Here is a 23,851-nt window from a genome sequence, read left to right as displayed (position 1 = left end):
CGTAAGTAACTTAGATAAAAAAACTTTTTTTTTTTCAATTTTTCAAAGGAAATCGTAGTCTTAGGTTTAGAGTTGTAAAATTCGTCAGTACTGGCAGAGGTGTGTACTTGTAAAAATATACAGAAGATACAGGGTTTATGTTTTACTCAGGATATTAGGCACAACCCAGAGTCAGAGTCTAAAATCTGGATTAGGGACTACTCTACTAGAGCACTACTATATTGTTCAAGAATATAGGAAAATGTAAATGAAGAAATGCATGATTTACACAAGGGTATAATTTGAGAATCTGAATTCCTCAGAAGCTTAATATAAATTATAAACACAAATACACAGTGAGAGACATGTAGGTGATCTGTAGTTGAGTCATACCTCCTCAGCAGCATCAAGATGGGTGCTGGGTTGAAAGAGTGACCAAACACCTGGAGAAAACAAGGGGGCACAGTTCTTAGAGCTCCAAAGGTCTGAGAGAACAGCAAGTAATTATCTTGCCACATGACCTGCAAACTTGAATCTTGTAGAATGTCAATGCCACTTACATAGTGATATGAGGAAGAGAAGTAAAAGTAGACCACAGGTCTTCTTCATGCGACTGCTGACTGAATTTTTCATCACTAGGACAAGGAAAAAAAGGAGATTTTTAGGTTTTGATCATCTGGAGCCAAGACATACAGTGATTGTGAAAACACAAACTTATGTCAAATGATAGTTGTTCATGTAAACATGCAGCAATGTCAACACACCCCACACAAATCAACTTAACAGTGCCATTAAAACAAGCACAAGTATGAGCTTGAAGCATACATAAAGTAAACCAAAAGCCAAACTTAAACACATCCACCATCAACTTACCTAAATCTCCCACATGCATCATCCTTGATTTAGCTTTGGCACCCATCCATGAGAGTGCTGCTGCAAAAAATGGAATATATCAGATTATTATGCAATAATATATGATATCATGTTATATTTGACAAAGCCGGATAATTTTGACACTCACTCATCGAACAAAATAAGGCACTGCTGATTGCTCTCATGTATCCAGAACTTCCAGCTGAATCCTTTTCGCTGGGACCGTTGGTAATTCTGTAGGTGTAGGTAGTCCGGGTACTCCTGGCAGTACTGGTTTTGTCGTCAATGGGCAGCCTGCTGGACAGCTCCTCAGACAAGTATCGCATGGTGTTATGTATTACCAATGCAGGATAACTGACTAGATAGACAGAGACAAAAGCATGTTAAACAAAATTGTGTTCATTTTGACAAATTACATTTACCTCTACAAGCTTCTTAACAATATACTAATTACAAACTAGATGCAAGACTGAACTTTACACTACTTTGTAGGAAGAATTGTAACTTTTGAAATCTAGAAAAATAACAAAAAAAAACACTGCGCACAATTGCACAATTTATCTAACCATTAGACAGGGCTGCAGGGATGGGTGGCATGACGCTGATTGCTTCAGTAGCACTCCTGTCCCTCTTCTTGAAAACCCTTTAATAATTGACAACACACACACACGTACAGTTGAAGAAATTGGCATTAGAGAATAGACAAATGTTGAATTCAAGCTTGAGACACACACATAGTGTTACGTACTTGACAGGGTTCTCGCGGTTGTATATATTTGACTGACGCGTCGCATCTGAATCCTTATGTGTGTCGTAGTAGCCAGCGGCCCTCAGGCGTGCACTCGTACGACGCATGATTGAAACAAGATATGAATTATCACAGAGTTCAACACACGTCAGTCGGCTACATAAATATGTTTCCTAAGTAAATTATTTGCCTTTCAAATGTATAGCTAATTAATGCTTTATTGCTCCTTACTTGTCTAAAATTTCCTTTGGATAGTACACTATGGAACTGCTTTGCTGTATAGCAAAAATTTTTATCAAAGGAATGTGATGTCACCAGGCCCTTGTGTGATGTCACCACTAGAGAGAGCGAGAGAGAGAGATTTTTTTTTTTGATTTTTCACAAGCACTTTATTTACATTTTCTTCATTTTACAAAACACTTGCTTGCAACATTATTCAAATAAATCAACAAAAATGCTGCTGTTAAAAAAACTCAGTCTGTTAAAAAGTGTGGAAAGGACAGCTCATTGTTGGTGACGGTGCAGAGGATGTCATTAAAACACCAAATTCTTTTAAAAGACTTGAGATCAGATACCATTGTGTAAAAACTGAACTCGAGTCGGAGTCTGGCCCAGAGGTTTACCACCCACACCGCCCCCGCTTCCTGCCCGTTCCTGTTCTCTACCCGGTTTTTCCTACTAATGTAAATGGCCATCTTGGCCTCACCTGAGAGGTGGTTCAGGAGCTGCCACTTATCTTTAGCTGCTTTGTTGTAGGCAGCTCCCATGATAAAAACCTTCTCAGTAAAAGTGACATTAATATCACTAAAAACCGCAGTTAGAAGAGCTTAGAAACTTGAAAGTCTCTTGCACTCAGTAAAAACGTGATAAATAGTCTCACGAAGGTCGCAAAATGGACACTGTACATGCCAATGTGCATAATTCGTTTTGTTCATCTTTCAACACTGCAGTTATTATTTTATTATGTTGTGATGCTGTTTTTAAGAAAGATTTTTATATTACTTATAATATATTGATAAGCCAGTAGCCAGTCAGATTTACCCCTAGCCTCAGCATACCCTAGCCCTTACGCCGGGTTCACACCGGATGCGGAAGCGACGCCGAAGCAAGGCGCTAGCGCTAATCCCTAAAGCGCCAGCGCTTGGCGGTTCACACCGGGCGCGGTAGCGACGCAGAAGCGCCGCTGTTATCAGCCTGCAGTAATAACGGCATTTAATAATTTTTTTCAAGCATATACTTACTTGTTGCTCCAAAATGAACTGCATCCGCGTCCCAACATGAGTCCTTTTTAGTGTTGTCTTTATACAACATGTTCCGAGGATCATACAACTCACTGTACTTCTACACTTCAATTATTCATTTAATGTCATCCATGTTGAAGAACTTCTCCGCTGTTTGCTCCATTAAATTTCGGGGGTCGAGGGTAAATTACGTATTCTCCACTCGAGCCTATGTGGAGAATACGTAGTCCCCCCCCCCCCCCCCCCCCCTCTCTCTTTTTATCATTATGACTGCTTGTGTGGCTGTAGTGGATGGGCAGAGGGGGACATTTAATAATGTGTTCGGTAAAAGTGGTAAAATTAAAACTCCTGGACAACAGAAGGTGAAAACAAAGTATGGGATGCATATTTGATCATTTATCTCGTAAAAAATATGTCGTCAATATCGGTTAAAATCATTTTTCATTGTGTTTCCTGTCGCGATACGCTCGCGTCAAGCGGAAAAAATAGACTCGACGCCGAAACGATCGCTTCACGGCGCTAGGCCAACGCGGCACAACGCTACGCTTCAGCCTCCGGTGTGTTCAGTGCTGCGGTTTAACATGGGAGTGGATGGGAGCCAGAGGACTGGCGCTGCGCTTAAGGCCAATGTATGCTTCTTCGTTTTGACGGACATGGACAGATAGGGCCGCCTTCTTCAACGTGGAACGCCGTCTCCGGGCCTCTCCTTGGAGAGCTTTTCGTGCCAGTGTTGCCAACTTGGCGACTTTGTCGCTAAATCTGGCGACTTTCCAAACCCTAATTTTTTCAAAAGCTACTAGCGACAAATCTAGCGACTTTTTCTGGTGATATTAGAGACTTTCTGGTGTTTTGGAGACTGAAGGCCTCAGTATGCTTCTCCGAGTCCGTTGCGGACTGACGGATGTACGGAGCTGACGGACCCTTTTTGATTTATAGTTCTACGAGCCTTTTTGTTGTGAAAACAATTCACGGCCAGAACAGTAGATGGCGCAACGGAAGTCGAGCTTAGAGAAGCCTACCTCATGAGGAATATAGAAGAAGTCCACGCTGGTTTATTTACGTTCTCCCGGCTCCTCACACACAGTGAACGATGGCAGCTAACAGAAAAAGGATGTTGATGACGCGACAGTTTTTGCTGAATAAAGTGACACCCAGCGGGTCAAAATGCTTGTGTTATCGTGTCGTGAACGCAGCGGTTCCCCGGTCTTGTTTCCAAACTGCGTTGCTAATTCAACAGCTGCAACAGCTTGAAGCTACACGGAGGCAGCTAGCTTCCCCGCCAGCTTCCACACACAGTCAGCAGGGACTCCCGATCAGTGTTGGTCAAGTTACTTCTAAAAAGTAATTAGTTACAGTTACGAATTACTTCTCCCAAAAAGTAATTGAGTTAGTAACTCAGTTACCACATTGTTAGAGTAATTAGTTACTCAGCAAAGTAACTGTGGCGTTATTTTTCATGTTTTATAACGCTGTTACTTTCTGTAACATCTTTAACGTCAAAGATGTTCATATTAACTGATTGAAGAATAAAAACACTATACCTCGCTCACCTGCAGGCATTTTTGTTTGGGACATTTTGTTTGGGGATTATATTATGGACCTGGGGGGGAAATATTGATGTGTTGAATGTGTGTAAATAGCGTGTTTATGTTTACGGGGCCGCCATGGTTTGCGGGCTCGAGCACGGGGATATGTGGGATTGATGTTGGTTTTGTTTAAATACACTTATAATACGCAACCTTTTTGTGTCGAATTCGTTTATATTTATATTTATTTAATTAGGGGATCTTTCGTTTATAATAACTTGGTCGGGCAGCGCGCAAGGTACACAGCGGTTGGAGTCCGCCCGTGTCCTTAAAATTAAAAGCGTAGTAGTTGGTAGTAGTTAGTATCGGGTGTCCCTGCTGACTGTGTATGGAAGCTGGGGGGGGGGGAGCTAGCTGCCTCCGTGCAGCTTCAAGCAGTTGCAGCTGTTGAATTAGCAACGCAGTTTGGAAACAAGACCGGGGAACCGCTGCGTTAAGACACGATAACATAAACATTTTGACCCGCTGGGTGTCATTTTTTCAGCAAAAACTGTCGCGTCATCAACAGCCTTTTTCTGTTAGCAGCCATCGTTCACTGTGTGTGAGGAGCCGGGAGGACGTAAATAAACCAGCGTGGACTTATTCTATATACCTCATGAGGTAGGCTTCTCTAAGCTCGACTTCCGTTGCGCCATCTACTGTTCTGGCCGTGAATTGTTTTCACAAGCAAAAGGCTCGTAGAACTATAAATCAAAAAGGGTCCGTCCGCTCCGTCCGTCCGTCAGTCCGCAATGGACTTGGAGAAGCATACTGAGGCCTTTACGCCGCGCTTTGGCATCGCTTCCGCGTCCGGTGTGAACCCGGCGTAAGTCAGCTGCTTACGCCGGGTTCACACCGGACACCGGTTCACACCGGACGCACACCGGGTCTCGCCGGTGTGCTGCGTTGAGGGAAGGGCGACGGGCGACTGCTCCCCCAGCCACGGCACGTGCCCAGCGGTTTAACCACAAATACCAATGATATCGGTGAAAGTCAAGTTTATTACCGATGTGCAGATGTCGGTAAACGAGGCGAATATCGGCCACTACCAATGTTCGGCCGATACTTCGGTGCAACACTACTCACTCATCACTCATCGTCATCCGCTTATCCGGGGTCGGGTCGCGGGGGGAGCAGCTCAAGCAGGGGGCCCCAGACTTCCCTTTCCCAGGCCACATTGACCAGCTCTGACGGGGGGATCCCGAGGCATTCCCAGGCCAGTGTTGAGATATAATCTCTCCACCTAGTCCTGGGTCTTCCCCGAGGTCTCCTCCCCACTGGACGTGCCTGAAAAACCTCCCAAGGGAGGCGCCCAGTGGGCATCCTTACCAGATGCCGAACCACCTCAGCTGACTCCTTTCTAAGTAAAGGAGCAGCGGCTCTAATCCGAGTTCCTCACGGATGACTGAGCTTCTCACCCTATCCCTAAGGGAGACGCCAGCCACCCTTCTGAGAATACTCATCTCTGCCGCTTGTACCCGCGATCTCGTCCTTTCGATCATCACCCAGCCCTCATGACCATAGGTGAGGATAGGAACGAAGATCGACCGGTAGATCGAGAGCTTTGCCTTGCGACTCAGCTCTCTTTTCGTTACAACGGTGCGGTAAAGCGAACGCAATACCGCCCCCGCTGCTCCGATTCTCCGGCCAATCTCACGCTCCATAGTACCCTCACTCGCGAACAAGACCCTGAGGTACTTGAACTCCTTCACTTGGGCTAAGGACTCATTTCCTACCCGGAGTAAGCAATCCATCGGTTTCCTGCTAAGAGTCATGGACTCAGATTTAGCGGTGCTGATCCTCATCCCAGCCGCTTCACACTCAGCCGCCAGCCGATCCAGTGAGTGCTGAAGGTCACAAGCCGATGATCCAATGAGGACAACATCATCCGCAAAAAGCAGTGACGAGATCCTCAGACCACCGAACTGCAACCCCTCCCCACCACGACTACGCCTCGATATCCTGTCCATGTATATCACAAACAGGATTGGTGACAAGGCGCAGCCCTGGCGGAGACCAGCACCCACTGAAAACGAAACTGACTGGCTGCCGAGGACCCGAACACAGCTCTCGCTTTGGGAGTACAGATATTGGATGGCCCTGAGGAGAGACCCCCTTACCCCATACTCCCGCAGCACCTCCCACAGTTTCTCCCGGGGGAACCGGTCATACGCCTTCTCCAGATCCACAAAACACAAGTGGACCGGATGGGCATACTCCCAGGCCCCCTCCAGGATCCTTGCGAGAGTGAAGAGCACATCCTGCTTTGTAAATAGTTTTGACAGATGAAGTTAAATTGTTAAATTAAATGAAGCTACAAACATTTAATGTAACACAGTGTGTCCACTCCCTCGGTCCTGCGGGGGAGTGGACAACATTGGTTCTAAACAACATTGGTTCTAAAGGTGTAAAACTTCTGTTAAATGAGCTGCAGTACACTACAGAATGTCTCCCTATATAAGAACTGCTAGTGTAGGGCTATGCATTAAAACAATATCAATAATTCTCAATAAACAATATTCATCATTAGCAATTAGCTACCGTGACATATTTGCATATTTGCACTATTGCTGTTTGATTTTCTCCTCAGCTGTTTATATATATATTTAGACATATATACTTGATTTATTTTCTATTTTAAAATTTGATATTCTATTTTATTCTATTTTATACTATTTCTATTTTATTTTTTTGTATAGGTTGTAATTACTTGAGCATTTTTAGAAGAGAGCCTGAGACTCAAGCATTTCACTGCCAGCGACTGCTTAATGTTATTGTTGTGCATTTGACAGTAAAAATCTTGAATCTTAAATCTTGAATATAAGTCTAACTCAAAACGAATGGAAAGGTTGTATGATACATTTGAATTATTACATTAAATCCAATTAATTAGTTGTTAATATAAATTGATCTGTGTTTACGACTTCATTACATTCTTAAATATTTCATTATGTCGTAGAATATTGAAACGTTTAAAATGTAGTGTTTTAGCTGTTGTAGTTTGAAAATAAAGTGTTCAGGTCAACAAATGATCAGCTAACAATGGTCCATGCAGTGGAGCAGTTCATACATTTTATGAACTTAGTTTAAGTGAGTGTGTTTGATATGTACAACATGTACACACAAACACACCCTGAATAGGACAAGGAGAAAAAATGCACCGTTAGTCTCCATGACAACCGCAGGCCTTTAGGTAGACGTCTGTTCTGATGCAGGTTCGAGTGACACGTGATTCCACAAGTTCTGTCTGTGCCTTCAGAAAGTTTGGAGAGATGTCTGCTCCGCGTGGCTTTGTGACTGTGGACTAGTGGCCCACGCTCCGCAAGTCCAGAAAGAGACATGTCTGTGAAGACTCGCAGATGGGACACCGCAAGAAGGAACCAGGACGAGAGAGGGAGGGGATCCGACTCTACGGAGAGAGGCAGCCCGTCCAGTGGCTGAGCTGCACAGGCAATAAATGGCCTTTCACTGAGATGACTGAGGACATGGAATGTCCCCAAGAGATGTCCCCGTCCCCCAAGAGGATGAGGAGGGAAGCGGTGATGATCACTGAGGCTCAGGGGTGGACTGGCCATCTGGCATACCGGGCATCGTCCCGGTGGGCCGTTGACCCAATGTGGGCCGGTCTGGTCCGCTATGTTATTTTTTCTCTTCTTCCGCTCTAAATTCCCTCCAATTGGGCCGGCCAATTGGCTACAGAGTGCTAGCAGTGTGTTGCCAGCATCGACACATATTATTGGTCTATTGTTTGTCATTGTCAATCAATCATGGGCTGACAGGCTCAGAGAGCCCTGACAGTGCTGTGAATCTCAACACAAAACAGGGTGGGGCGGGACATCATGGCATTGGCAGGGGGAGTCGCGGGACGGGCAGCTGCTGAGACAGAAACTTAAAATGGATAATAAGAGTAAAAAACGCCCGGGTGGCACTGAGAAGCATCGGAAAAAAAAGCTGAAGTCTCTGGAGGTGAAGCCTGCTTAATGTGCCAAACTGACGGACCTGTTTGGTGCCGGGTTCACCAGCCCAGCAGCAGCAGGTGCACCGGGAGACGAGCGAGGAGGACTCGACAATGATGAGCGAGTGAAGGCAGACATGGTAAGTAACGTTGGCCTGGGGCTGGCTAGGCTACATTTTTGAGACATGTCCAAAACAAAGTAGAAAAAGTTTTTGATTTTGTTTTAATATACCGAATTGTGCTATTATGGGTTATTATTGTTCAGATGATTTAGCTAAGCTAGCTAAGAGCTGCTAACGTCACCTCTTTCAGGTGTTGTCAGAATGATCTGACTTTTTTGCATCCAACACACATCCAAAAAGTTCTCAACTCTAGGTGCAGGACAGAGGAAAACATTTTCTTTATTTTTCAGACATTATAATGTATCCATTTCCTTCTCAGGTTGACCACTTGACATGTGAGAGCCTGAGGAGTTGTTCCCCCTCTGTTCATGTTCGAGGACTTGCTCTCTGTCTGCCTCCACTCTCTGCCTTCACTGTACCAAAGTTTGTCTGTTGAGTCTCCTATAGTCGTTTTATGAAATCATACTTAATTTATGATGATTAGAGACATTATAATGTATCCATGTCCTTCTCAGGTTGACCACTTGACATGTGAGAGCCTGAGGAGTTGTTTTCCAGACACAGGTAGAGCTGGCAGGGGCGTCACCCTGGGCCTGCCCTTTTGGGCTGGGCTTCAGCTGCAGATCTAAAGGCTGCTTCCAGGGGCATGGGGCCCTCAGCCTTTGTTTTTCTTTGCTTCTGCATCTTACAACAGACATCACACCTTATTTTCACACATCCAAACACTGTTAACACCACTGACGCACAACATATTTTACACATCCCACTACGTAGTTAGAGCTATCTTGATTTGGAATTAAATACGTTTACTTTTGGCTTGAGATGTTTGTGTGTGGCCTCCCTTCTTGTTGCCATCTTTGAGCTAGGTGGTAACAGTAGTATACATGAGAGAAGACGCCGCGAGATTTGAGGACTTCTATGTGGTGTCCGCTGATAATGGAGTGGGCTGGTCTGGACAGACAATGCCAGGGCTGAATTTTTGTCCCAGTCCACCTCTGCTGAGGCTCCTCGCACCTCAGCAGTGGATCCTGCACCTGACCTCAGGGTCAAGAGGAGGAGATGGAACCTCTTCAATTCATAGGTAACTTTTTATTATCTACTTTTATTTACTTTACCATTGATAATGTATATTAGTCCAAGATTAAAAAAAAAGTATAAAGAATTTAAAGGTTTTTGTTCTATATCAACTACAGCTATTTATTTTCTTGTTACAGAAAGAAAATATTGATTTTGACTTATATCTAACAACATGTAGGTGACAGAGAGAAAAGTCTCCCACAAAAAGATCTGGGTTATTGGATCCAGCTACATCCACTGTGGGGAGAAAGCTGCCTTTGACTGTTTCGGCCAGAACTTTGGACTCAATGCCAAAGTGGAGTGGTTTGGCAAAGGAGGCCTTCGGTGGAATGGTGTCCTTCCTCGTTTCTACAGCGCGCTTTCCACGCAGAGTCCCCCAGACATCCTGGTCGTTCACGCCGGTGGCAACGATCTTGGACTCGTGACAGCCAAGAAACTTTGCGTTGAAATGACGAGGGGCTTGATGCAGCTCCACAAAGACTTCCCCTCCATGAGGATTCTGTTCTCCTGCATCAAAGAGCGGCGGGCGTGGCGCTACGGTGAACCAAGGGTCATCCATCGGCGTCGGCAGACCCTTTTCACCGGGGCACGTGCCCCGTTGTGGATCTGCGGTGCCTGGGTATGCCTGGGGCACTGATTTTTTAATTAATTAATTTATTTATACCTTTAATTTTTTTTTATTTAAGTCTGACTCATCTGGCAATCTACAGAATGCATGCTAGCATTTTTTTTCTTAAAATAGGCCTATAGACTACCACTTTCGTTAGAATTTAAGTCCGACATACGGACAGAGTAATTAGAATCCACTTGCGGCCACTCGGAGCATGTTGCAGCCGGAGAGTTGCCTGTAACACAGAGCCAGGAGTTGTCCAGCACAGCGTCAGCGACCATTCACTCCGGCCGGCGTGAAGTGAAGTAAACAGTAAGCGTTACATTTTTATCCTCTGGAAGCATAGAATGTCTAACAAATGTGTATGCCTTTCATCAAATAAGGTGAAGGGGCGTCTCTGAAGTGGTGTTATTAGCTAATGTGGTCACGTCTGTCGTTATGCTATAGTAGCCAGACAGTTCGCTAATATATTAAACTGTAGCGATAACTGTTTAAGCTGGACCTGTTGATCGGAGAAAGATCACAAATGTCGGGTTCACACTACATGCCATCTTATGGTGTTTCTCGATTCTTTACGTTCATGTTTTCAGGGGGTGATGATCCCGTGATGGGGTATCCAAGTTGTCTTGTCAGCTTAGTTAGCTAGCTATCGGCATACTGTATAAGACATCTTCTCAAGTTGCCTGGAACCAATGGCACCGATGTTATACTAGCCCAATTTATAACAGAATACAACACTCGGAGGTGGAAGCTGTTTTGTACGCTGTTGCTTTTAAAAATAGCCCAGTGCATGCTTAAATAAGCAGGCTGGCTTAAGCAGCTCAAGCACACGTTGGTCTCAAAGTTGAAAATGAATGATTCTGAAATTATTCTCATTCTGGTGTTTTCTGCTCGAGTAAGCCTACAGACAAAAGCACAGACATTAAGGGGGCATGATGACATACAGGTGGTTACTTTCAAGACAGTAGAAACATAATGTAGAAAAAACAAACAATTGATAGGTATCATTCATAGCATGCATATAGACGAATGTCCTGTTTTTACTATTCGTTTTTTTGGTGTGTCAGGTATGTAGAGAGTTATGGAAGAAGTATGTTGTACTAGTAGGCTATGTTATTTTATGATCTTTTGCTGGCATTGAATTATTTGTTATCTCAGTGACCGGAACTAGATATTACAGCCTACTGTATTAGTTATGATTTTGATCTCAATTCAACTCAAACAACATTGTTCTTGTAGATGGACATCAGAAAGTTATTCGCTCGGAGCAGGGATAAAGCAGCAAGGAGAAATGAGAGAGCTACGCTAGGTAACAAGGCAATGCAAACCACTTTTAGGTAACAACCCAGTTGAGTTGACCACTGGTCACTAGCCCAAGCCTAACAGTTACATATCTGTCCAGACAAAGAGGAGCAGCAGAGTGCCGGAGGAGGTGACGGAGGAGTTGAAGGAAAAGGTGAAGGAGAGAGGGATGTTGATGAGCACGAGCAGAGGTGATATGACTATTACTTTCATATTAATTAGGAATAACTGCAAACAGGTTATACACAAGTAACTTTACATATGCATATATACAAATCTAGATAGTGAAAATGCAGACAGGAGACTGTAATATGTTCTTGTTGCTTCAAGACTCAGTGCAGCAGAGTGCAGAGGAGAGGAGCAGATTGAAGGGACGCAGGTAGAGTTGGCATTGAGAGATGACACTGACAGGTGAGACTCAGTTTAGATTTGATTAATTTTATTTGAACTTTTAATGGTTATCTGAGGTAACCATTGATCATATGATTTTTTGTATGTTGCACCAGACAGGAGAATCAGAGGGCAGAAGAGAATGAGCAGGTTGAGGCAGGGGAAATGCAGAGAGAGAAGGAAGGACAACAGGAGACAGACAGGCCAGAGAGATCACACCCCAGATATGAGACGGAGAAAACAGTTGCCACAGTGGCAGAGAACATTAGACTGGGGGCAAGAGAAAAAAGCAGTGTCCACAATGTTGAGGGACATACAAGTGATCTTGGGGGAAAGGAGTCTGGCCCAAACCAAGTTAAGTTGTCAAAATATCCCCAGCACAACTTTGGTGCCAAGAATCGATCCTTTAACGCCAACTGGTTTGAAAGCTTTACATGGCTGGAATATTCCAAGTCTAAAGATGCAGCCTTTTGTTTTCCCTGTAGAATATTTGGGAAACATTTGAAGAATGACACCTTTGTAAACACTGGCTTTCAAAATTGGAAAAAAGCTCTGGATGTCTATAGAGAGCATGAGAAATCACCAGCCCATAAGGCAAGCATGGAGTCTTGGTGTAGTTATAAAGCCAGTGCGGCTCAGGGCAGTGTTGTCGAGCAGTTGGATTCTGCAAGTGAGCGTGAAATCAAAGAGAGACGCGAGTACCTCAGCCGGGTTGTGGCTGTTACCAAGTTTTTGGGTAAACAAAATATCCCATTCCGTGGCCATGATGAGGGCATGTCCAGCGACAACCAGGGAAACTTTCTGGAGTGTATGAACCTCTTGAAAGAGTTTGATCCTTTTCTTCAGGCATATTCACCACCATCTCACAGTACATACTTATCACCTTCATCCCAAAATGAGGTCATTCAATGCTGTGCCCAAGAGATAGTAAAAGCTATCAGTCAAGAAATAAAGGAGGCTGGAATGTTTTCAGTAATGGCAGATGAAGCGAGAGATGGCACCACTGAGCAGCTAGCTGTGTGTGTTCGTTATGTTGCTGGGGGGAGTGTGAAAGAGCATTTGCTAGCCATGACAGATTTGAAAGGGTTTGACGCAGAGTCCATTACCACTGCAATTGAAGATCAGCTAAGATTGAATGGCTTAGATCATGTAAAGGTGGTTGCACAGGCTTATGATGGCGCCTCAGTCATGAGTGGGACTGTTGGAGGGGTCCAAGCTAAGTTCAGAGAGAACCATCCCATGGCCATTTATGTGCATTGCTATGCACATCAATTGAATTTAGTGCTGTGTTGCACATGTCAAGCCATACCAGAGGCCAGGAATTTATTTGACCTCATGCAGAATGTGTATACATTCTTTTCAGTCTCCCTTGTTAACCACGACAAGTTTAAGGAGACCCAGAAACAGCTTGGCTTACAGCCTTCTGAGCTGGTACAGCTGTCCAAGACCCGATGGTCGTGCCAGCTGAGGTCAATCAACGCTATGATAGAGAATTTCCCCGCAGTTCTCACGTGCCTGTCCAACATCAGCAACCCCACGGCTGTGGGTTTGCATGCCAACCTTGCCAGGTTCACCACAATTTATCTGTTGATGGTCTTCAAGACTTTTTTGTCTGTGACAGAAAGTCTTCACAAATACCTGCAAAGTGAAACTGTGGACCTGGCAAAAGCAGAGGAGTTTAAATGCGCTGTGTGTGCCACTCTAAAAGAAATGCGCACTGACCCCAAAGCGACGGAGGTATATGACCGTGTTGATGAGCACGAGCAGAGGTGATATGACTATTACTTTCATATTAATTAGGAATAACTGCAAACAGGTTATACACAAGTCATGAGTGGGACTGTTGGAGGGGTCCAAGCTAAGTTCAGAGAGAACCATCCCATGGCCATTTATGTGCATTGCTATGCACATCAATTGAATTTAGTGCTGTGTTGCACATGTCAAGCCATACCAGAGGCCAGGAATTTATTTGACCTCATGCAGAATGTGTATACATTCTTTTCAGTCTCCCTTGTTAACCACGACAAGTTTAAGGAGACCCAGAAACAGCTTGGCTTACAGCCTTCTGAGCTGGTACAGCTGTCCAAGACCCGATGGTCGTGCCAGCTGAGGTCAATCAACGCTATGATAGAGAATTTCCCCGCAGTTCTCACGTGCCTGTCCAACATCAGCAACCCCACGGCTGTGGGTTTGCATGCCAACCTTGCCAGGTTCACCACAATTTATCTGTTGATGGTCTTCAAGACTTTTTTGTCTGTGACAGAAAGTCTTCACAAATACCTGCAAAGTGAAACTGTGGACCTGGCAAAAGCAGAGGAGTTTAAATGCGCTGTGTGTGCCACTCTAAAAGAAATGCGCACTGACCCCAAAGCGACGGAGGAATATGACCGTGCAAAGGCCTTGTGCGAAACGCACCAAATCCCTGAGTCATGTGTTCCAAGACAAAGGCAAAAGCAAAGACGCCTGGAGGAGTACATAGTCGAGTCTAGTTGTGGGGCAGCGAGTGACCTAGGCAATGCTGAAAAATTGAGAACAAATGTCTACCTACCTTGCCTAGAAAGGGTGATTGCGGAGCTGGAGCAACGCTTTTCATCTCTGAACAGCGTTGTTCTGAAGGGTGTTCAGGCCTGTAACCCAGGCTCGAGCACCTTTCTCAAAGAGGAGGACCTCAGAGGTCTCGCAGATCACTACAATGTTGATCTTAAACAAGAGGAGGTGTGGGTAGCGAAACATTACCTGGACAGAAAGCAGGAGAGCCTGCCAATTACTGACATGCAATGTCTTTTCGGTTTACTCGATAATGTCATGTTCCCTACACTGACACAGGTCATTAAAATATGTCTGACCATTCCTGTGTCCAGCTGCAGTTGTGAAAGGACATTCAGCGTACTGAGACGCCTTCACACTTGGTTGAGGAGCACAATGGGGCAAGATAGGCTTCATCATCTTGCCATCATGTCGGTTGAGCGAGGAGAACTCTCCAAATTAAGCCAGTCACAATTGATCGACAGCTTCGCAAAAATGAAGCAGAGGCGCTACCGTTTACTGTTAAAAAAATGAACAGCTCCCCTTTCTGGCCATGATATACACACCTCATAGGATCATCACCATCACACATAGGATGGTCTGAAATAGAAATGATAAACACAGACATGTATGTATGTAGAGGTGTTTTTTTGTTTTTCCTTTTACAGTTGCACATTTCAAGTTTTCAGTTTTCAAGTTCATGTTTGCTGACAGATATTTATTCATGTTTGATGAAGATACGCTTTATGATAATAAATAAGTGCTATAAAATATTTGCTTGCGTGCTTGCATTAATTATCTGTGCCCATGCTTTTTTTAAATAAATAATTGCCCAAAATTTTTTTAGCTCACGCGCTTCGCGCGCTCACATTTTTTTTTCGGTGCCCTATTGTGCCCCTGTATGGTATTGGGTGAGCTGACGCCCCTGGGGTCATCAAGGGTGACAGGAAGACAGTCAACGAACTGATGATCACGGCTGGTCACCACTTTGGAGGTGAAGCGGTTCAACATCCACTCCTCAGGTTTTTCAAGAGAAACCTCTATCTCCCTGACGGAGTGCACTTCACCCAGGAAGGAAACCACGATCCACGGGGTCCTGAGGAAGATGCTCCTCTAAAGAGACTCACTCGACTCCTCCCTTTGGAGAAAGCTGTTGATGTAAATAGATTGTTGATGAGGAAACTTTCTGATCGGTCAGGAGGCAGTGAACTGAAAACACAACATTTACAACACTGCTGAGAAAAGACGGCGCCTCACATGATTGGAGAGATTTATCAATGTTTACAGTATTTATACAAAAGAAATGCAATGACAATAGAAATGATAATGGAGTTGCTAATAATGACGATCTAAGGAGGCATTTTGTCTCCATATGATTCTATACAGTGCACTGTTTAGAACAGGATTATTATGTATAATTATTTGTATTATTATAGTATTGTTTTATCTTATTGTGTAAATATTAAAAGCACTAACTTTGAATAAATGAAAATAAATGCATTGGTGTAAAGAGTACTTTTAATTAAAATAAGATTAAGTACCGTAAGGTGCTTGAATCAACAGTTTGCGTCACAGCAAATTTATAACAGAAAGTTCATCATAAAACATATAGTGTTGATATAATCTTAATAAATAACTAATGCTAATAAAAGAGTTACTGTTAGAGGAAGACTTTTATTAATTCTTGGCGTAAGATTTAGAAGGAAGTGATCAATTGGCAGAAATTAAATATAAAATAATCCTAGTGATCTAAATGGTACTACTAACTGTTGTTTTCTTTATCCTAGAATGGGCCGTTTATATTTAAATACTTTATAGTTACATCCGGAGCGGCTCATCTCAAAATCTGTATTTGGATCAAGTTATTATATTTCTTTATGAAAAAAAACGTCTTTTTAAAATTTTCTTTGGACACACTGCATCTCCTGGCTCTCCTGCTTCCCAGTTGTAGTCATCCTTCACCTGCACAGAAATAACTGGTATTTGTCACATGTTACTCTGCAATCAGACAGATGGATACCTCCCCCGCCTGAATCCAGTCCATGGACTTGATCTCTACTGTGGCACAGAGACAACTAGTCACCTGCTCGCCGAAACGGTCATTTAAGCCAAATTGCACCGGCTGTAGAAGAGCTCAAACATCATCATTAAGTATCTTGCAGCCGTCATTCAAGGTGTGATAAATGTAATTCATGAGAAAAATAAATAAAAGAAACATTGAAAAGTGGTTGCAGGTTGTAACTACAGTGTACATGGCTGTCGCTGACTTTACAAAGGATTTTTATCATTTTCCCAGTACATTTACTTAATTCAATAGCCTTAGAGTATTGCTGCCTGAACTCGTGAAGGTCACGGGAGCAACACAGAGTGTAACCACCTCTTCCTCCACCTCCACATCGATCCCTTAGCCGGCGCAATCTCCATAGAAATGAATGAGATTTGGTGGGAATGCATAACGTGTCAAACTGCCCACTTTCTTATTCCTGCGCCGAGGGTAAAGGGCTGAAATATCCCTGAGCGAGAAGGTCACGCAGCCAACCGTGACCTCTGACCTTCCAGTGGAGAGAGAGAGAGAGGGGGGGGGGGGGCTGAGTGAGAAATCTCTCAGGGCTGTTCGCATTCACACGAGGTGTCACAGTGACCTCACATGGGTGAACACATGTACTGCAGTGTCGAGCCAATAAAGGGAAAGAAATTAGGCAGAAACAGACAAAGGGAAGATAGCTTAAATTCATTTACTTAAATTAAAAAATGTACATCACATTATCCTTTACAATAGACATGTCTTTTTAAAAACTCAGTGGTTTTCCTTTTCTTCTCTGTACATTTCAATAATCTGTATACAAATTCCTGTTTGCCAAAAAGAAAAAAAAGAAAAGAAAAAGGCCTTACAGTGGCCGTCACAAATGAGAAGGGATTTACTCGTCGTAATTTATCCCAGTAATACTTGGGCTTTAATTGGAAATGCACTGCCTGTACCAAATATAATTGAGCTTTGTGTCCGTCCAGAAAAAAAGAAAGAAAAAAGGACTGACTCCTTGAGATTTAGGATTTGTTTTGAGCTTTTACATTCACCTTATAATGTCAGGTGCACACAGTTAATTTGTTCATGTTACAATGAGACGTGAGCACTTTGTCCACTCCGTGTTTGTATGTTGAGATGCTTTTTGGAAAACCCTTACCTAACATTTACACACAGTTAGAGGAACTACATATTTAATACAACAGCGAGGACACCAGCTTCAATTGAGGGGACCTTGAAAAGACAACACTGTTTTTTGACTCAGTCCCTCCTTGAATACGACGGCAGTAACATCCTCAAACCTTTCTCCATTGTTTACCAGTAGCGATACACACAGTGTGGCAGTCGTTATGTATCTGGCCGTTCATGGCGTTAAAGGAATATTGCAACATTTTGGAGGAGGAGCATTTCTTGCAGGGTTATTATGCAGCTAGTAACAGCAGTTGGTCAGCGTAGCTCAACACGGTGTCTGAAAACAGTCAGACACAATAAGTCGAGCTCTGTCCAAAGGTAATAAATCTACAATGGAGGAGAAGTCAACAAATGGAAACAGTGTTTTATGAACCCCTAACAAACTTTGTTGTTGGAACTCATGCACACCTCCTATGACAGGCACACACGGAGAGCTGCTGCACACAAGAGGATTTTCAACCACAGACATCATGACAGGTTAAACCAATTTGCAATTGCAAATCTTCGGAACGTACACACTAGTTGATTTTGCCAGAAGGTAAAACCACATACTTGCCCGTTATAGGAAAACGATTTCAAAGTGGCGACTCCAGAGTTCATCCCGTGTCATTAGCTTCATATTTATTTGTGCAGACGTGACAGTAGCAACATCAAATATCCTGGCAAGAAAGCAAAGTGATCCAATTTTCCAAAATTACTAAAACGGTTTCTTTAAGCCACTGCAGGACACTTCTAGTGCACATTACAGTAGAGTGCACACATTCTAGTGCCTTTTAAAAACAATAGGTATCAAGCTGTCGTTCTATTCGTCTTTCTCTATAATCTTCAAAAAGGTGCATCAAGTCAAAATGAACAAATTTAAGGTCAAAAACACTAATGTTGCCGTTTCGGTCCATCATGACCATCTCTGCTCCGTGTGAACAACCTGTGAATCTGGTGTTATACTGCAACTTACACTACAATGTAACCAAGTACCGAGGTGTTGGATATGACAGTTTCCATGCTGTATGCGCTTTTAAATACTGCTCCTGTCGCTGTGGTTCAGGTTTCCTATCGGTTGAGCAGAGATAGTCAAATGGTGCGGAGCCAATGAGACATTAGTTCAACAACAGTGCAGCCGTCCAGTCTTCATAACTCCAGAGTCAAAGGAATTCAAACTGGCTTCTTAAAAAAACAAACAAAATAATATTTAAAAGCATTTGTAAACATGAGCGTAGGCAGAATATGGCAGACAGAAATTTTAAGATTTGGCAAAAGAAAAAAAACGTGATACATTCTATGCTTTATCCGAGTGCAGCCTCGTCGGGGCCAGCGAAGCCCGGAGAGCTGCTTTCAGAGTCAACAGATCAACAAAAGGCTTCAGGTAAAAGCTTTAAGACTACGACGAGCCGTCCAATCACACAGTGACACAGCAATCACTGATTTCATCTGCTCGGGTTTTCCACCGTTCATGGATAAAATGTTATTCCTAAACAAAAAATAGACATCCATGTGTGGAAAGGCAGCCTATTAAATAACAGGCTAAATACCCATGAGAAACTCGAATAAAGTGGTGGTTTGAACCGGTCCGTTGCAGCTCTGGCAACTTCATATCCAGTCCAGTTGACTATGATTAATAACGATGACATGAGGATTTGAACAGACTTCAAGAGAAACCTTGACATTTTGGACCAAGGGCAGCTCTAAAGGGCAGAGAACTGAAAATAATCTGGTGTTCTTGAGAAGGGGTGACACAGACGTGATTAAGGATTGTAAAACTAGAAGGACGTGTTCAGTGAATGAAAATAAAAGTCAAGGTCTCCCTTTGAACAGTGTTTTGTAAGATTTACAAGGAAACTAAAGCCTGTGCTGCAGGGCTTTTAGTGAATAAGTGATGGGAGTGCGGAGCAGCCACCCCAGCGTCTCTCATCATAAAAACTGAAGATTAATCAAGACATCCAGTGTTACAACTCGTCTCACCAAACACAGTCAAGTGTCCGATGCAGTTTGGCATTATACTTCTACATACCGCACCGTTCCGCAATCGCAAAGGCCGGCTTTATGCTTGCGAACGGTGTCTTAAAATAAAGTGACGGTGAAATATTCAGTCGCGACATTTATCCGTGTACTTCATACAAAGCCTATAGGTTAAGAGGATCCGGAACAAAGTGGAAGAGCACCCAGAAGACAGTCTCGACTCACTGTGGCGTTACACAAAAGCAGAAACAAGAACGACTAAGATAAACAATTAGGCATGTCTTTGTAGCTCAATATCCTCACCAGCTGGCATCTATTTTAAGTGAGAACAGACAATCAGAAGAAGTTGACTTTAACAGATATTTCTGCAGTCGTTTCAGATGAAGCTTGGGTTTATATCTGAGATACCTTGACGCTTTAATGTGTGAAGGGGCCGTGACAGTAATCTGCCAGTATTTTGTTCTCAAGGTAAAGTACGTTCTTCTTTTACAGCTCGGGGTTTGAAGGTCGTCTGACTCAGAGAAACATCCTCGCTGTGGTCGACATCAATCCTGTGTAATACAGAGTGCTCAGACTGAGCTTTGAGCCGCCCCGGCACAAAAACAACTATATGGCAGCTTTGAAACTATCTGAAAACACTGACATTGGATTTGAATTATGTTCAATGCAACAGGTGTCAGAATGTCAAGGGGACGCTCGTATAAAGTGCAGGTAGAATACTATTGAGGGGGAAAAAAGAAAATCTCTGTATACGTGTGAAGATTGTGCCTTGAAAACAGAAGTTTAGACATGGGAGGCTGTGTTCTGCACTGTGCCTCTAAATGGCAGTCAGTGTTGTGCTCTCATCTCTAGGACCAACAGCTACTCAGCCCGAAGGCTGTTTGTTACGAGGAAAACTAAAAAAATCTCAAAAGAAAAAAGGCATTTGTTGAGAAAAAAAAAACACCTCACTGTACGATTCACATATGCACACTTACAAACACAGAAGCGGATACTGAATGCAGCGCTTGTTTTATGTTCGTTGGGTGACTAACGCGTTCTGAAGCTACCGACACGCATGTAAAAAGAAGAGAATCCAGGAGTTAGACAGCAGCAGTGTAAACTAACAGAAAGGCTCTGTGTCAGTCAAACAGTGATCTGACACGCTCACAGCTAATATACATTTAAACACACACACACACAAAATCATTGTCCACTCATACTTGTGCACTCTTTCAGTTTTGTTGGGCCATTCCAAGAGGGCACCAATCATCCAGTTTTACGTCAAAATATTTCATTACTTCACTATAAGCCGTTTTACACTGATTTATGAGGCTATACTTACAGATATATAAAATCTGGCAGTTTAAGTTTCTATTATTTGTCACATCTGCCAAGTTATGATTTCGTATGTCAGCACGATTATTTAAAAACTAATAGTGATGCATTTTCACAAAACTTGTTGGAAGGACCAAATCAATTTTGTATTTAATAACTATAAAATAATTCATTGATTTGGGTGAAAAATATCTGGTATATTAAGGGGACTGTGATCTATGAGTGTGTGAAAAGTGGTGCTGCTTGATTGGATATAAAGGGGACTGCAGGGCCTTGGCAGAGGTGTGGAGGCTACTATTTCTAGTTTTGTGATTTTTACAGCCAGGTGGAGCACTTTTTGAAATCTTCCTACAATAGCAAACCACAGTGACATTAACCCACCCCCAAAATACACACACACACGTGCACACACACAGGTAAGTCAGACACCAGTCACCAGTTGGTCAGTCAGAGGGAGAGGAGAACCAGCCCCCTCAACAGCCATCTGCTGATTGATAAAAACCACACTTTAGCCCCTCACCCTGGAAAATGTGATCCATTGTCCTACACACCCACAGTATGTCCAAATCCAGACGACACCCCCATATCCCCTCAGACATGTCCTGGACAGAGAAGCTGCCTATCAAAGCCGGCTGATGGCCACCAATGAGGAAGCTGGTACCCGTCACAAGAGGAGAAGACTTTCGCAGAGCAGAGGACTGTGGTGTTTGACAGTATCTGCCATTCCAGTACAAACTCAGGAGGCTCTCTGCCTCAGACTGAAGCCCCAGTGCAGAGATGTGCTGCAGGGATGGAGTCTGTCTAGAGCTCTGCACTGGCTGGTGGTTTGGTGGTGGTCATGATCTTCATGTACTGTGTGAAGATGGCCTCGAAAGCCTCGTCTCTGTGGATCATGGCACCAAACACCAACGGCTGGAGGAAATAGTGAGATGCTGAGTCATTAAAACATATCTACAGCTTACATGAGCAAATCAGTACGCCCATCATAAAATGAAATAAAAAAAGGATGTGTAAACTGAATCAACTGATAATGTAGTCACATTTCTGAAGTCTGCAGGATTTCTACACTGACCTCATGTTTCCACTAGGAGATGCTAATGTGCAGTTATTCAGCCTATAACTGAAGACCTGTGTCTTAGAACTGATCTAGACACTGGCCTCTCCTCTACTGATTAATTGTAAATAATAGTCATTACATCTATCGACAGTGCAACCTCTGTATAAATGTATAAATCAAATGAAGCCACAGTAAAATTGGAAAGAAAACTGTACAGTACCTTCTGGGTCGAGGGAGTTGCTATGGAGATTCCCATTCCACTTCCTGGCAGGACTGACAGCACTTTGTACTGAGATTTAGTAAAAAAAAAAACATCCGAAACTCACAATAAATCAATCAGCAGGTAAATAACTTCATGCTGGAAATTGATAAAATACACCAATGATCTATGATCAATAGAAACGGTTGGATGCAATGAAATCTACTGTTATGAATCTAGCGAATTAATAACAAGTACAATACACGTATGCATTCACAAATCTCTTCACAAATAAATGTTTCAATCAACATTACAAAGCAAGTAATCATTTGATATTGTATTGTCTAATAAAATGGTTATAATTAACCTATTAATGCATGTTAATTTACAAATGCTTATTTATTATTCAAATTCTTTATCATAATTTCCATGACACTTGTGATCCCTTTATGTTTAACTGCATTTGTAAAAGTTAATTTAGCTGAAACATTCAATTGGCTCTTTTAATTAGTAATTAAACATAATTAAGAGTGATTACCTTTTGTATGTCCGTGATATCCACCAGCTTAATAACTTTGTTCTTTTTAGAGGCGCTGGATCTGGAGCTGGAGCTCTCAAAGCACAGGTAGCTGTAAGGAAGAGAGGGAGATGGAGAGAACGACAAGTTGAAAGGGGCGCTTTGAAAAAGGAAAACCGCAGGGCAGCAAAACAGAGAACAACCTTAATGGACTTCTTGTCAGTTCTACATCCAAAGAGGTGAAGAGATTTAAAGATCAGACACACTCTCGGGAGGAGGCCCGTCCTACTTGATACACTGTTAACTGAATGATTGACACCTGCACACAGGGAGGGAGAGAGAGAGAGAGGATGTGGTGTATCTCTTTGTGCAGAACGTAATACCACAGCCCTCGCTCAAGTGATTCCTCGTCTCTGCTCCCTCCTTTGAAGTGACTTATTTTTCTCTGTTGCAGTCGAGACATATGACGATAAAAGAGACTCTCATGAGAGATTATGCCCCACTTACCTTTCTGTGACGTAAAGCACTCCGTTCCTGATGTAGTCTGTAGGCATCTTCCTGTCTCGGTTTATCAGGCAACACCTCCAGCCGTTCTCACACACTGAGAACACACAGAAAAGAGAAAATGGTTGAAAAATCCTGGTACTAACCCACAAAGTAAACAGTCTAGTTGTGATCTGTTTTGAGGACTTCTATTTTTCTCTTGTTTCTCAGTCTCGAATTGTTCATATACATGCTTAAGAAAACAGATTCAAGTTGTTTTTGTTGTTGTGTTTTTTTTTTATTCTGCAGTGAGGTCTCCTACCGGGCAGAGGGCGCTCTAACTCTGAAAGGCTGAAAATCTCATGAAAGGCTCCCTTCTTGGTGCTGTGGGAGCGACCAGTCTCCTCCTCTCTGCTCAACCCACATGGGACCGTGGCGAGGCTGCTGCGAGAGACTACCGGCTGGACCTGGAGAGAGACAATGACACACAAAAGAGAGGGAAGGCGGGAAAGGAGGGAGGGAGGGAGGGGAACACACACAGGATGATGGGGAGTGAGAGAAAAATGGCCACGGAGGAGGAGAAACACAATGTGATGGAAAGGGAAGAACAGGGAGAAATATTTAGAATCAAGTATCACTTTAAGTTAGGTGGAAACCATCCAATGGGACTGCATGTTTCCATATCTGTTAGACAAGTGGCTTCAAACAGCTCAGCCTGTG

At 43.2% G+C, this 23,851-nt stretch overlaps 1 protein-coding gene across 3 annotated transcripts in view; it reads right to left on the bottom strand.

The window, feature by feature from the left end:
- Window positions 1-17,107: 17,107 nt before the first annotated feature.
- Window positions 17,108-23,851, bottom strand: part of gramd4a (GRAM domain containing 4a) — a 43,475-nt gene continuing 36,731 nt past the window's right edge. For all 3 annotated transcript variants that reach the window (XM_062383191.1, XM_062383192.1, XM_062383193.1), the window contains 5 exons: window positions 23,454-23,598; window positions 23,156-23,249; window positions 22,670-22,760; window positions 22,153-22,221; window positions 17,108-21,787 (listed from right to left, as the gene is read on the bottom strand). In XM_062383191.1, the coding sequence (XP_062239175.1) occupies window positions 21,677-21,787; window positions 22,153-22,221; window positions 22,670-22,760; window positions 23,156-23,249; window positions 23,454-23,598 (510 nt within the window). In that variant the 3' untranslated portion in view covers window positions 17,108-21,676. The remainder of the gene's footprint in view (window positions 21,788-22,152; window positions 22,222-22,669; window positions 22,761-23,155; window positions 23,250-23,453; window positions 23,599-23,851) is intronic.

Source organism: Platichthys flesus, chromosome 23 (assembly GCF_949316205.1).
Source record: "Platichthys flesus chromosome 23, fPlaFle2.1, whole genome shotgun sequence".
NCBI lineage: Eukaryota > Metazoa > Chordata > Actinopteri > Pleuronectiformes > Pleuronectidae > Platichthys > Platichthys flesus.
Note: the sequence above shows the minus strand (reverse complement) of the source record. Positions and strands in the feature narration are given on the sequence as shown.